The sequence below is a fragment of the Malania oleifera genome, chromosome 2 (genome assembly GCF_029873635.1).
Source record: "Malania oleifera isolate guangnan ecotype guangnan chromosome 2, ASM2987363v1, whole genome shotgun sequence".
NCBI lineage: Eukaryota > Viridiplantae > Streptophyta > Magnoliopsida > Santalales > Ximeniaceae > Malania > Malania oleifera.
Genome location: NC_080418.1, coordinates 8,128,800 through 8,143,850, shown reverse-complemented (window position 1 = coordinate 8,143,850; position 15,051 = coordinate 8,128,800). Strand labels below are relative to the sequence as shown.

The 15,051-nt window shown below is 35.9% G+C and overlaps 1 protein-coding gene across 2 annotated transcripts; it reads right to left on the bottom strand.

Moving 5' to 3' along the window:
• Positions 1-296: 296 nt before the first annotated feature.
• Positions 297-14,124, bottom strand: LOC131147724 (uncharacterized). Of its 2 annotated transcripts, none has more exons than XM_058097260.1 (3): positions 13,782-14,124; positions 13,440-13,577; positions 297-1,303 (listed from the first exon to the last, which is right to left on the bottom strand). In XM_058097260.1, the coding sequence occupies exons 1-3, from the start codon at positions 13,971-13,973 to the stop codon at positions 1,235-1,237; spliced, it is 399 nt and encodes a 132-aa protein (XP_057953243.1). In that variant the 5' UTR covers positions 13,974-14,124; the 3' UTR covers positions 297-1,234. The 2 variants fall into 2 exon arrangements, with proteins under 2 accessions (XP_057953243.1, XP_057953242.1); XM_058097259.1 differs by lacking the exon at positions 297-1,303 and adding an exon at positions 8,450-8,681.
• Between the last annotated feature and the right edge of the window lie 927 nt (positions 14,125-15,051).

Genomic DNA, 15,051 nt, shown 5'->3' with positions numbered 1-15,051 from the left:
TTCAAAATATATAATTGGTAAATTTAATTATAACGAAGGTATGATCAATTCTCCATTTTTAAATTTAATCCCCAATATATTTTTAAAACCCGAATATAATCAAATCCTCGCAATTTAATTTAACTCCAAAATATTCCCAAAAAATCTGATTTGATCAAATCCATAGAGTTTAACTTAATTAGAATATATTCCCAAAAATCCCGATCTGATCAAAACCCTATAGTTAATTTAATTGAAATTTATTCCCCAAAACATACATATAATAATTCAAAATTTCCATTTCCATAAGCCTAAATACTCAGAAAATCATGTATATTATTCTTGAAACCAATTATTACAATTTAATTGGGAATATTTTCAAAATAAACTGACATAATATATTTTTCTTACCTCACCCCAGTAGTGGTACCTACGACACTCTTACGACAAATCAACTCCAGTTAAAATGTTGGTTGCCTAGAATGGAACCCAAGGGTATTTTCCATTCTTCGATCAACACACGTTTGGCCGATGAATTCGAGAAGAAAGAGACAAGAGAGACATGAGGAGAGAGAAGCAGAGAGAATGGCGCAAGAAACTCAGCTTCTCAAGAAGCAATTTTTTCTTTCTACTTTCTTGAAGCTTTCTTATGCTTCAAGAGCAAGTTATACTTATATATATATAATATAATATTATATTAATATATTATTATATCGTATTAATTAATTATTTTTTAAAATTTAATTTAATTTAATTTTTTTTTGAATCATTACATTTTTTCCTCATGAAAAATTTCGTCCTCGAAATTTGTTTATCATTACGTAATGCAATTTTCTCTAGAAATCACCGAATTGTTTACCCAACTCTAGAAAGAGTTGGGGCCACTCACATAGCGGCCCCATCCCAATACAGCGAAGATCGGCACCTTTGACCATACAACGCTTCATATGGTGTCATCTTAATATTAGTCTGATAACTGTTATTGTAGGCAAATTCCACCAGTGGCAAAAACCTGATCCAACTACCTCTGAAATCCAGTACATAGACCCTCAGCATATCTTCTAAGATTTGAATCGTTCGCTCCGACTGTCCGTCAGTCTATGGGTGAAATGCAGTATTGAAAGTAAGTTGAGATCTCAAAGTTTCCTGCAAACTCTTGCAGAACCGAGAGGTGAACCATGGATATCGATCTGAAACAATGGACACAGGCACACCATGGAGTCTAACTATCTTCTGCACATAAAGTTTTATCAACCTATTTATGGAGTAACCGACTCTGATCGGAACAAAATGTGCAATCTTTGTCAGTCGATCCACAATTACCCTGTAATGACCCAAAAAATAGTTATACAAAATTAATGAAATGATCCTAAAAAAAAAAGTTGTTAATTAATTAATTATTATTAAATTGAATTAAGTAAATGAATAATATGATATACATATATATATATATATATAATATTAATATAATATAATATAATATAATATTAATTAAGATATAATATATATAACTACAGGAAAGGTGATTTCAATTGGAAATCTCTTTGATTTCCTGCAAAGAGCCCCCAGACGCTCCTCTCTCTCTCTCTCTCTCTCTCTCTCTCTCTCTCTCTCTCTCTCTCTCTCTTTATTTTCTTGGTGAATTTTTGACTGATTAAAGAACGGAAAATACCACTGGGTTTCTATCTCAACCACCAACATTTTAACCAAAGTGGATTTGTCGAAGGAACGTCACACACACCACTCCTGGGTGAGGTAAGGGGAATCAATTATGTCAATTATTTTCAAAGATTAACCGATTAAATTAAAGAATAGAATTGTATGGACATTATGTTGATTTTAATCTGAGTATATGTTGGTTTTAAATTTGAATATATGATTATATTATAAGATATATGATTTTGCTGAGTGTTATTAAAGTATGATTTTATTATTTAAATGTGTAGCATGAGATTATTTCAAATTATTGTATAAATTAAACATGTTGAGATCACGGAGATTATTGATAGTAATGTGGGTAGACCTTTATGAATATGGTACCATGGTATCATGCAATTGTATATATGAGAGATATGTTTAGTGACATCAAGGCAAAGGGGGACGTGATCTTGATTATGGGATCCTGATTCTTGGGACTTAATCGAGGGCTTGCTGGTGGGGGATAGTGAGACGTAACGCCTCACAGCGAGTGTCTGGGTATGCACCAGATGTGACCACTGAAAGATAGAATTACTTATACGTAAACATAATATAGGGAATGAGGAGATAGAAAAATTGGTTTATAGAACTATTTAGTTGTTTTATATGTAAACATGAATGTTACACTATTAAATGTTATATATATGTATGATAAACTAAAACTCATTGGGCACACACTGATAATAATTTATTTCATCCTTACTGAGAGGAGTCTCACCCTATCCATATCTAACATTTTTCAGATACCATGTGGTGTATAACAGTAATTAAAGTGCACAGTGCAAACGTGAGTGGGATAAAAGGTCCTTGGTTAGAATTGTTAGTATTTTATTTATGTTTTTGATGACCTCAGAACCTTATTATTATATTGGGATTTTTATTGTAATAAAAGTTAATTTCTAGTGTTTTAGTAATTGTTATGGAAATCTTCCACTATTTTGTTATATGGTATCAAAGATTTATTTAAAATAACAATTCGGACCCCAGTTTCGGGTTTGGGGTGTTACAAGTGGTATCAGAGCTTAGGATATAGATTCTGTAAACTCTAGGAATGATGTTACCAAAGTACAGGAATAAATTCTGATGAAGGTAGGAAATGGGTAAATTAGGAATCTAGTAAATCATTATTGGAAGTTAAAGTGGAATTTGAGGTTTGTCTCATAGGCTAAAGGTAGGAATTCTGTGACGGTCTTATATGATTTTCCTGAGACAATGATTTTAGGAAAGTCATGGCAAATTATCGACGATTTTTGTTTATGATCAGTGAGACGGTTTTAGAGTCATATAACTATTTAAATACATTTTTGAGTTTGTATAAAATGATTGGTTAGCAAATTGCGAGGACGAAATTTTATAAGGAAGGGAGAATGTAATAACCACAAAAATAGTTATACAAGATTAGTGTATGATTCTAAAAATAAATAAATAAATAATTAATTAATTATTAAATTGAATTAATTAAATGAATAATATGATATATGTATTTAATATTCATATAATATAATATTAATTAAGTTATAATAATATATATATATATATATATATATAACTACACCTTTCCTGAATCTTCAGGAAAGGAGATTTCAATTGGAAATCTCTTTGATTTCCTGCAAAGAGCCCCTAGACGCTCATCTCTCTCTCCTCGCCTTCCCTTTCTCTCTCTTTATTTTTTCAGCGAATTCTCGACCGATTGAAAAACGAAAAATACCACTGGGTTCCTATCTCGGCCACCAACATTTTAATTAGAAACGATTTGTCATAGGAGCATTGTAGACACCAAATCTGGGTGAGGTAAGGGAAATAAATTATGTCAATTATTTTCAAAGATTAACCGATTAAATTAAAGAATATAATTATATGGACATTATGTTGATTTTAATATGAGTATATGGTGGTTTTAAATTTGAATATATGATTATATTATGAGGTATATGATTTTGCTGAGTGTTATTAAAGTATGATTTTATTATTTAAATGTGCGGCATGAGATTATTTCAGATTATTGTATAAATTAAACCTGTTGAGATCACGGGAATTGTTGATAGTAATGTGGATGGACCTTTATGAATATGATACCATGGTATTGTGCAATTGTATATCTGAGGGATATGTTTGGTGATGTCAAGGCAAAAGAGGGGCGCGATCTTGATTATGGGACCTTGATCCTCGGGACTTAGTAGTCGAGGGCTTGCTGGTAGGGGACAACGAGACATAACGCCTCACAGCGAGTGTCTAGGTATGCACCAGATGTGGTCACCGAAAGATAGAATTGCTTATACGTTAACATGATCTAGGGAATGAGGAGATAGAAATATTGGTTTATGAAACTGTTTAGTTGTTTTATATGTAAACATGAATGTTACAGTATTAAATGTTATATATATATATATATATATATATATATATGTTACACTAAAACTCATTGATCACACACTGATAATAATTTATTTCATTCTTACTGAGAGGTGTCTCACCCTACCCATATCTAATAATTTTTAGATACCATGTGGAGTATGACAGTAATCAAAGTGCGCAGTGGAAGCGTGGGTGGGATAGAAGGTCCTTGGTTAGAATTGTTAGTCTTTTATTTATGTTTTTGATGACCTTAGAACCTTATTGTTGTATTGTAATAAAGGTTAATTTTTAGTGCTCCGATAATTGTTATGGAAATCTTTCGCTGTTTTGTTATATGGTATCAGAAATTTATTTTAAATAACATTTCGGACCCCAGTTTCGGGTTCAGGGCGTTACATACCTAGATGACGTTCTGTCCATGCAACGCTGACAGTAACCACGTGACAAAGTCCATTGAGATGTGCTCCCACTTCCACTCAAGAATGTGAAGAGGTTGTAGTGGTCTCGCTGGTCTTTGATGTTCTGTTTTCACTCACTGGCATATCAGACACTTCCACAAATCGGGCAATCTCCCTTTTTATATTGCTCCACTAGAATAATTCTTGCAGATCTCTATCCATCTTTGTACTCCCTGGATGTACAGTATAAAGATAGCGATGAGTCTCCTCCATAATAGCCCTTTTTATCCCTATGTCGTTAGATACACATAGTTTGGTGTGAAATCTAAGAATTCCATCATCTGAGATATTGAAATCTGTTTGTTGTCCACTCTGTACTTTCTCCACAATTTTCACCATTTCTGCATCTTTCATCTAAGTAGCTTTAATCCTTTCCTGTAAGGTTTTCTGGATTGCTAGGCTTGCTATAAATGCCGAGTGATTCCCTTCCACCATTTCCATGTCAAACCTCTCCAGGTCCATGTTGATCTGGTGTTGGGTCACTACTGTCGAAACTGACGCATCCACTGACTTCTGACTCAAAGCATCTGCTACCACATTAGCTTTTCCTGGGTAATAACTGATAGTGCAGTCATAGTCTTTTATGAGTTCAAGCCATCTTCTCTGTTTCATATTCAACTTTTTTTGTGTGAAAATATACTAAAGACTTTTATGATCTGTGAAAATTTCACACCTTTCACCGTACAAATAGTGCCTCCAGACTTTTAATGCAAAGACCACCGCTGCCAACTCCAAGTCGTGCATAGGATAATTCTTCTTGTATTCCTTGAGCTGTCGAGAAGCATATGCAATAACCTTTCCCCATTGCATCAGTACGCACCCAAGCCCATTTCGAGACACATCACTGTAAATTACGAAACCCCTCTTCTCCTGAAGGGATTGTCAGTACCGACACAGTGATAAGTCATTGCTTTAACTCTTGAAAACTCTGCTCACACTCATTTGTCCACTCATATCTCATAATCTTCCTGGTCAACTTTGTCAGAGGGTCTGATAACTTGGAGAAACCCTTCACTAATCAACGGTAGTATCCTGTCAATCCCAAGAAACTCCTGACCTCGTGGACATTTATTGGTGTTACCCAATCCACTACAGCCTCTATCTTGCTCGAATCTACAAAAATACCATCCCTGGATATCACGTGCCCCAGAAATGCCACCCATTCCAGTCATAACTCACATTTCTTGAATTTGGCATACAATCTCCTTTCCCTCAACACCTGAAGCACTATCCTGAGATGATCCTCGTGCTCTTCGAGACTCTTTGAATACACCAATATGTCGTCAATAAATACCACTATGAATTGATCCAGGTAGTGATGGAAGACCCTATTCATCAAGTCCATGAATACAGCCGGAGCATTGGTCAGTACGAATGGCATAACCAAAAATTCATAATGGTCATACCTGGTTCAGAAAGCGGTCTTCGGTACATCCTCTGATTTAACTTTCACTTAAGGATACCTGAACCAAATATCAATTTTCAAGAAAACCTGCGTTCCCATGAGTTGGTCAAATAGATCATCGATAAAGGGTAGCGGGTACTTATTCTTTATCGTCACTTTATTTATCTCGCAATAGTCAATGCGCATCCTCATCAACTCATTTTTCTTTTTAACAAATAATACCGATGCGCCCCACGGAGATACACTGGGTCTGACGAACCCCTTAGCCAACAACTTTTGCAGTTGTTCCTTTAATTCTTTCAACTCCGCTGGGGCCATCCTATACGGAGCCTTAAAGATCAGTGCCATTCCCGGAGAGAGGTCAATAGTGAATTCTACTTCACGCTCAAGAGGTAATCCTGGAAAATCATCCAGAAATACGTCAGGAAACTCCTTTACTATCAGAATATCCTTTAGCTTAACTTCCCCCTTGGATGTTTCCTTTACCCAAGCTAGGTACCCTTGACACCCATTCAAGAGTAACCTTTTAGTTTGCGTGGCTGATACAATTGATGTTGAGGCGCGCACACGTAACCCCACAAATCTAAATTCCTGTTCCCCTGGAGGTTTAAACACCACCTCTTTCTTGTAGCAATTGATACTGGCATATCTAGAAGCAAAACAGTCCATCCCCAAAATCACCTCAAATCTGTGCATGTCAAGAACTACAAGATTAGCAGGCAACGTCTTTCCCCGAATATCAATCGAAAAATTTTCAAGTATCCTCCTACACATTACTACGGTCCTTGTCAGTGTAGCCACTGATAAATCGACGCCTAGTGGTTGGGCCTCTATCCCACACAATCCAATGAACTCTCGAGCCACGAATAAATGTGTCGCCCCTAAATCAAACAACACAATAGCTTTATGCGACAAAAATAAAAAAAATATGTGTCACCACGTTGCTAGCGTCCTCTGCATCTCTCGACGTAAGCGTGTACACCGACGCTTGGGTGGTGCCCCTGTAGTGACCACCTCAGGGTGCCTGATTATATCCCCGGAACTGATGAGGTGCGAGCGCATCACTGAACGGTGCACGGCAGTCTCGTGCTATGTAGCCAGGTTTACCACATCGGTAACAGCCAGTGAATCTACCTCGGTACTCACCCCAATGCTTATGATGACACCTGGGGCAAAGAGGGCATGACTGAGTTCCCTAAGGAACTTGGGGCTCCACCTCCTGTCATTGACCCACGTAGCCACCAGGCCTCCTCCATGTATTCCAACTAGTGCCGGTTTGAAACCCATGAGGCAGGGGTCTATTCCTCTGGTTCGCTACCCCCTCACACTCCTGTATACTAGCCTCCATTACCATGGCCTTGTCCACCACCTCAGAGAAACTTTGGGCCTACAACGCCACCACCTATACGCGTATTCCCTGCCTCAAACCTCTCTCAGACCTCCGGGCTTTCTTCGGCTCATCCGGGACCATGTACGGGGAGAAGCGAGATAGCTCCACGAACTTGGTCGCGTATTGCTGCATGGTTAAGTGCCCCTGTGTTAGATTCAGAAACTCCTCTGCCTTAACTTCCTTAGTGGAAGCGGGAAAATATCTGTCGAAGAAGATCTCCCTAAATCGGCTCCAGGTAGTAACTGCAGGTCCTAGCCTCTAATCCTCCACCAGCTTCACTACTCTCCACCACCGCTTAGCCTCCCCAACCAACTTGAAAGTAGCGTATTGCACCCTCTGCTCGTGTAATGTAAAACAGCCAAAAGCTCCTAAACCCAATCCTCGGCTGCAATTGGGTCCGCTCCTCCTACAAATGTCGGCAGACTCATACGGGTGAACTGTTCAATAGTGCAGCCCCAATCTACTTGTGGGTGATTCTGTCCTCTAGGGTCCCGCCGAATTTCCTTCCTAACTTGTCGAGCTAAACCTTGCAGCACCGCCGGGGTATCTATATCCTCCTCGATAGAAGTATCCACATTATTATTACCTTTGGCGTCTACGCCCTTATCCCTAGGATCAATCCTGAAAACAGAGCAAAGAATAGTTTCTTAGAATCGTATTGCTGGGACCCAACCAGTACAACAAATTAGGTAAAACAATAGAATTCCCTACATTCTCGTACTTAAATGCTTAGACTTCCCTGATGCACTTTTCTCGCACAAATAAATCATCTGACCTCCAACACCCCAATCCAAGGGTCAGCCTTATCACTCAGAAACGAAATCGTCAATGGTTTGCCATGATTTTTTTAAGACCGTCGCCTCAGGAAAACCACAGAAGACCGTCAAGGGAATTCTACCTCTAGGATACAAGACAAACACCAACATCTCAGGTACTCTAATCCACTATCCACCCTATACCTGACCCACTTTACCTTACCTAAGCTACCCCTTCCCTACTCTTATCACCACTCATTCCTATACTCTGATAGTATAATTCCTTTAGAGTATGCAGAACCTAACAACCTAGGCTCTGATAGCACAATTGTAGCGACTAAAAATTTATGCTATATATATATATATATATATATATATATATATATATATATATTTTTTTTTTTCCATATAAAATAAGTCTGCCCGGAGTGCTAACATTCCTTAGATAATTTAAACATACAACCAACGGAAGCAAAATATAATTTTACAACCACGCCTAGCAGAGTACTACCTCTCAACCTTAACATCAACATCTCCCCAAAAACATATTACAACCCCGAATAACCAAAACAGCTAGATATAAACAAAATATTGTCCCAGCACTCCCGCCTTGAAGCTTCCAGACTCAGTTTCTGAAGGTCCTGAAAAATTGGTATATTTAATGAAATGAGACACTTCTTAGTAAGACGGACTAGATTATTATCAGTATGTAGCTAACATAAGTTTTAGTGAAATCAGACACCTCACTTAATTTACTTTATCTGGCAAATATGGTATTTGTATAATATCACTGACACCTATATAGTTGGAAATATACATTTTCTTCGTAATATAACTTAGTTGCATACATAATATCATTTACATAAATTCACATATATGCATAGAAGAAACCCCATTTTGGACAAACAACATCATCATATATAAACCCCCATGATCGGGTTATGCGGTCCGAAGACTGGACCTAACCCTGACTGGCCTACCACCAGGCTAAGTCAAACCTCATGTCTATAAGTCTGATTTACCTACCCAGCCTAGTCTAGACTCCATGGGGGTACACAACCCTTCTATGGCCAATTTCACTTTTCATTACCAACACTTCTATCCAGAGCAATGTGGTTGCATTATCTCAAATATTAGTTACAGTACCGTGCTCTCATTACATTTGGTTCTCAAGGTTTTTAAACCATATAATGCAATTTAGTAATAAAAATTGTTATTTAAACTCATTTCGTCATTCAGTATAAAATATGTCAAATAAAAACCTGGCATTCAGCCGTCATATCAAACCCTCGGCATACAACCGTCATATCAAAGCTTGGCACTTGGCCGTCAAATCAATCTCAACATACAGCCATCATATCAAACCCAGCACTTAGCCGTCAAATCAATCTCGGCATACAACCGTCATATCAAAACCCAGCACTTAGCCATCATTTCAAAGTTTCACCATTTCCCACATTTCTAGTATTTTCATTAATCAATATAAATCACATTTTTTTTCCACGATAATACCATAAAAATACTCAGATTCAATTATGCAATAAAATATAATTAAATTTCATGTCATACGATTTATTCAATAATTATAATTTCACCAATTACCTGCAAAATTTTCAAAATATATAATTGGTAAATTTAATTATAACGTAGGTATAATCAATTCCCTATTTTTAAATTTAATCCCCAACATATTTTAAAAACCCGAATATGATCAAATCCCCACAATTTAATTTAACTTCTAAATATTCCCTAAAAAAAATCTGATTTGATCAAATTCATAGAGTTTAACTTAATTAGAATATATTCCCAAAAATCTCAATCTGATCAAAACCTTGCAGTTTAATTTAATTAAAATTTATTCCCCAAAACATACATATAATAATTCAAAATTTTCATTCCCATAAGCCTAAATACTTATAAAATCCTGTATATTATTTTTGAAACCAATTACTACAATTTAATTGGGAATATTTTCAAAATAAATTGACATAATTTATTTCCCTTACCTCACCCCACGAGTAGTGCCTACAACGCTCTTATGACAAATCCACTCCGGTTAAAATATTGGTGGTCGAGAATGGAACCCAATGACATTTTCTATTTTTCAATCAGCGCACGTTTGGTCAAGAAAATCAAAAAGAGAGAGATGTGAGGAGAGAGAAGCGGAGAGAATGACGCAGGAATCTCAGCTTCTTAGGAAGCAATTTTTTTTTTTCTACTTTCTTGAAGCTTTCTTATGCTTCAAGGGCAAGTTATATATATATATATATTAATATATTATTATATTGTGTTAATTAATTAATTAATTAAATTAATCAATTTATTTATTTATTTATTGAGATCACTACACACACACTAATTCATGTAAGTTCAAGCCCACTGCAAACATTTGAAATCAACGAAATGGTTGAAAAAAAATTATAAGAGTGATAAGACATATTATAATTCCAAATAACTTTGAATAGTTGTTACTCCATGTAAGTTGGTGGCTAATGTTGATGCAAACTCCTTCAAATATATTTCATGCTTTTCAAAATGTGGAGATTGCCTTTGGGGCAAATATAAACACTTGGTGTCATTTTTAACATCTCCACATGCTCTTGAGGTCATCCATTAGCCAATCTAAGTCAAATCCTTATAAAAAAACTTTCTAGTCAATTGACTTTAAGAACACAATGTCACAAAGATTTGGCCTTTAAACAGTCCTGACTATGGAGATTTCAATGGTCAAAGTAATCACTCTTGCCAACATTTGCCTATGTCAAGGAGTCACGTTTGTGCGATTGTAAGACTATACCAAGTTCAATTCAACAATATTCATCCTTATCTAAGGAAACACTCAAATAGCTAACTAAGTAGTTGAGGCTCATGGCTTGATAATCCTTGATCTAAGTGAGGTTGTCAAAAAGTATCCCAAACTCTAACAATAAATGAGATAAACTCTTAATCCACCAATACTGAGGGTAACTCTTATTCTTAGAACATGATCTTGTGTTAGCGTACCTATCACTAACCACCCACTAGTTGGGACTAGGGAAAGTGATACCATATAAGACTCAAGTACGACACACAAAGGATTAATACTCCTTAATAGTTCAACCAAATCTATAATGACTCCGCACAATAGAATAGCCAACGACTAAGTAGAGATGGACATCAAACCTTTGGTTGAGAGTACGACACAATCTCATTACTAAATGGATCGTCTGTGGACTCCCAATCTCAAATGGAAGCCGAAAATACCCCTTGAGGATGTCAAAAGCCCGCCCCTGAGCCCTCCTCAAGGTGCTCACTTAGTTCCCTACCGAGGAAGGTAAGGTGCTCATCTAGTGTTCTTCCAAAAGATATCTCTCCAAAGTATTCTATGTTATGTAGAGCCAAAACTATAGGGATCTACCTATAGGCACATTAAACCTTTCGTTACTCATACACTTAATAAATAGGATGTATCTAAAATAAATAGATACATACCTAAAATTAAGGTATACTCACCTAAATGACTTATAGGTTTATGAAGTACATAAATTAAAACTCATCTAAACGTAGATACATTTCTCAACCAAAGGTACATGTCCTATCCCAAGATACATTCACTCCATATATAAATTAATAATATTAAAATATTAAAATACACTAAAAATTCCCTCCTCATTTCAATATTATTAATGCAATATGCATGTAGAGAGTTCAACAACCAAAGAGGGATAATTATGCATAATTAAGGTGTGTTTGCATTGAACTTTCACTTAGTGAATAATAATTTTACTCTAGAGTCAGTAGTGGTCTCAAACTTGAACTATGATTGCTTAAGGGAAATAAAGTATTACTGCTTACATATAATGATCTAGATGTTTGACAAAAACTTTAACAACCAGTATGTTTTGGCCTTGTATTAATTCCAATTTCTTGAGCATATTTGAGAATAAGCCCAATTTTCATAGAAAGCAATCCTAATCTCATACTCATATAGGTAAAATCTATCAAGGGTACTCATGTAACTCTAACATCCCGTTCATAAGAGATACAAATTATCATTGAGAGTTTTAAAAACTCAACTTCCCCTGTTATAAGATAAATGAATATACACCATAAGAATGAGTTTAAGATAATAGTGCATTTCTTACAACAACATATGATTCGTTCTTTCCATTGAATCCAATTATAAGATCTCTAATCCTTGGGTTTGGTATCCTTGGTTCATAATTCTATGGACTTTAACTCTGTCCCTCTCAATATATTCTAGACCCCTTCTCTTGCTAAGGCTATAGTAATGGATATGCAAGATTCTTAGTAAATCTTATATAATTCGCATTAATGATGTCACTACTTAAATATAATCTCACACTATTGTGTTTCCTTCTTATTTTTTGTTGTATAATCTCTTTGTATCAAGTATTATTAAAAATAAAATGATTAAAAATTAAGAAAATCAAATGTAATCATGTGTACGATTAAATTTTTTTCATTGATTTAATATATTTTTATTTTTTTCTCACTTATAAACGTGAGAAATTAGATTTTTTTACTACTTTCTTTCATTTTTCAAATGTTTTTCAATTTCAAATTGATGATAATGAAAAATGAATTTCTTTCTTATTTTTTTTTCCCTTTTCTCAAACAAAATTCTTACTTCAAATGGACCTTAAGTTCTGTCTAGATGAATAATTTTGTTTGGAAAAAGAAATGTAAAAAAAACTAGAAAATTTTCATTTTTCATTATATGTTCCCTTGCTATTAAATACTATTAAAAATAGAAATATGTTCAAATTAAATATTAAGGACATAAAAAATCAAACTTTTATTTATTTATTTATTATATTTTTATTTATTTTTTATTTTTTAATGATCAAACATGAAAAAGTGTATCTATTCATATTAATTTTTTTAAAAAATAAGAAGAAGAGAAAAATACATAAGGAATTTTTAGAAATATTTAGGAAGAATTAATTATATATATATATATATATATATATATATTAAAAATACTATAAAAAAATGACTTATTAACACTTGAACTCACAACCACTTTATTAAATTTAAATATTGAGATAAATACACTAATATCATAAAATTGATGGGTTTTACATTTTATGTTGAGAAATTATTTCATATAAACATTTCTTCAAGATTATTTATTTTTACAAAATTCTAAAAACAAAAAAGTAAAATAAAAAGATCTTCCAGAACATAATAAAGAGACGGTCATTTTCGCATCAAACAACTATCAGTATACGGTGCTGATGCACTAGGGTCTAGGAGTCGTGGTGGGCGTAGATGTAAAACCCACCAAGTGAATTGATGGGTTCATGCTTTTATGCTTATGCAACTAATCGATTAAGAAGGTTGAATTGCAGAAAGCAGAGAGATATTTTGATTTTGAGTTTGGAGGGCGGGCTTACATGAAGCTTGGCAGCAGAAAGGTAGGAGATGGAAATGTCGACTGAAACGTTACCGGGTCCCACCACCGGCAGCACCGACGCCCCCGCTGCATCCACCAAGGTCGCGATTGCGCCCGACGCCAATTCCCCTTTCCTGTTCTGCAACCCTAAAATTAATTAACAATCCCCAAAAAAAAAAAAGGTGGGGGGGGGGGGATCTGGATCCTTTTTCTCGAATTGGAATTTATTAGTTTTGAGATGGATTTGACTTTGAAATTTTCTGAGGCGAATTGATATCGATAGGAATAATATTCTTCCGGCGAAAACGAAGAATGTGCGAGTAAAGAATGGGGATAAACTTACGGTGAGACGAGGCGGGATCTTGAAGGAGCAGAGGGCAAAGCCGGGGCGGGCTTGGAGGACTCGGATGCCGCGGAGGGCGAAATCGTCGTAAAAGCTCGTCTCGTGGCCGACTCTGTGAGGCCGGACGGCGACCCTCGACACGGTCTCCGACTCCTCCTCCGTCACTTCCAGAAACGCTTTGACCTTCTCCATTTTTATTTTTTCAACGGGAGTAGCTCATCCAGTAAGAGAATCAAGATTCATTCCCAATGAAAGTATGAAACTACTTGGGGCTTCTCTAGGATCCTAAAATGCCCGCAAAACCGAAGAATGCCGTCATTGGGTACCCTCTCTCTCTCTCTCTCTTTCTTGGTAATGTTGTTAAGTTTCCTATACGAACGTGGCACGGCTTCATTGGTCCACGCTACTGTACAGTGAGACCTTGCCACGTGGATCTGATAATTATGGGGCATGATAATGAGTATTTTCTGAAAAAACATCATAGTAAGAAACAAAATATATAATTTGCATATATAATACAAACAGTTCTATCTTTGTATGTATGTAAATATAGAGTTGTAAACAATTCAAATTGTTCACGAGCTATCACGTTCCAAATTCGGAAAAGGGACCTAGGGATGAAAATGTAATCTAACATATTCCAGTATCTAATAAATCATCCAAAGATACAGTACAATGAATAAGGGTCCAATCTCGTGGGGTTTTTAGGCACCCTACACACATCCATACACAATAGAAAATATGCAGCGAAAAAAAGTCATTCTATACATATATGGTACCATACCAGAGTCTATACCACAAGAGTCCAAACTCCATAACACAAAACATAACCCAGTTATCAACCATACTCCAAAACGACAACCTGAGAACAAAAGTCCTAGTACTTACCCAATCGTTATCTGTGATACACCGACCACTATGCTCCTACACCAAGAAGCTAGTCCCGGTTACCCAAAGGACTTGAAAATATGTACGTACAGCAGGGGTTTGACACCTCTCAGTAAGGAAGAATACAAGTTATATCGGTGTGTAGCATTTGAGTGTTATCATGACGCAACACATATACAATTAAATGCAGTTCCAGTACTAATTTCACAACAGTGCATATACGCACACACACATGATTAAGTAATCCCGATATCGTCACACCCTTCAGCCCGAAGTCAGCTCGCGACATACGGCGTTGGCCCGTAGCCAACCCGCGAAACACGGTGTCACTAGCACATAGCTAGTCCCAGACTCTCATGGCATCGTACCGGTGCTAAACTGG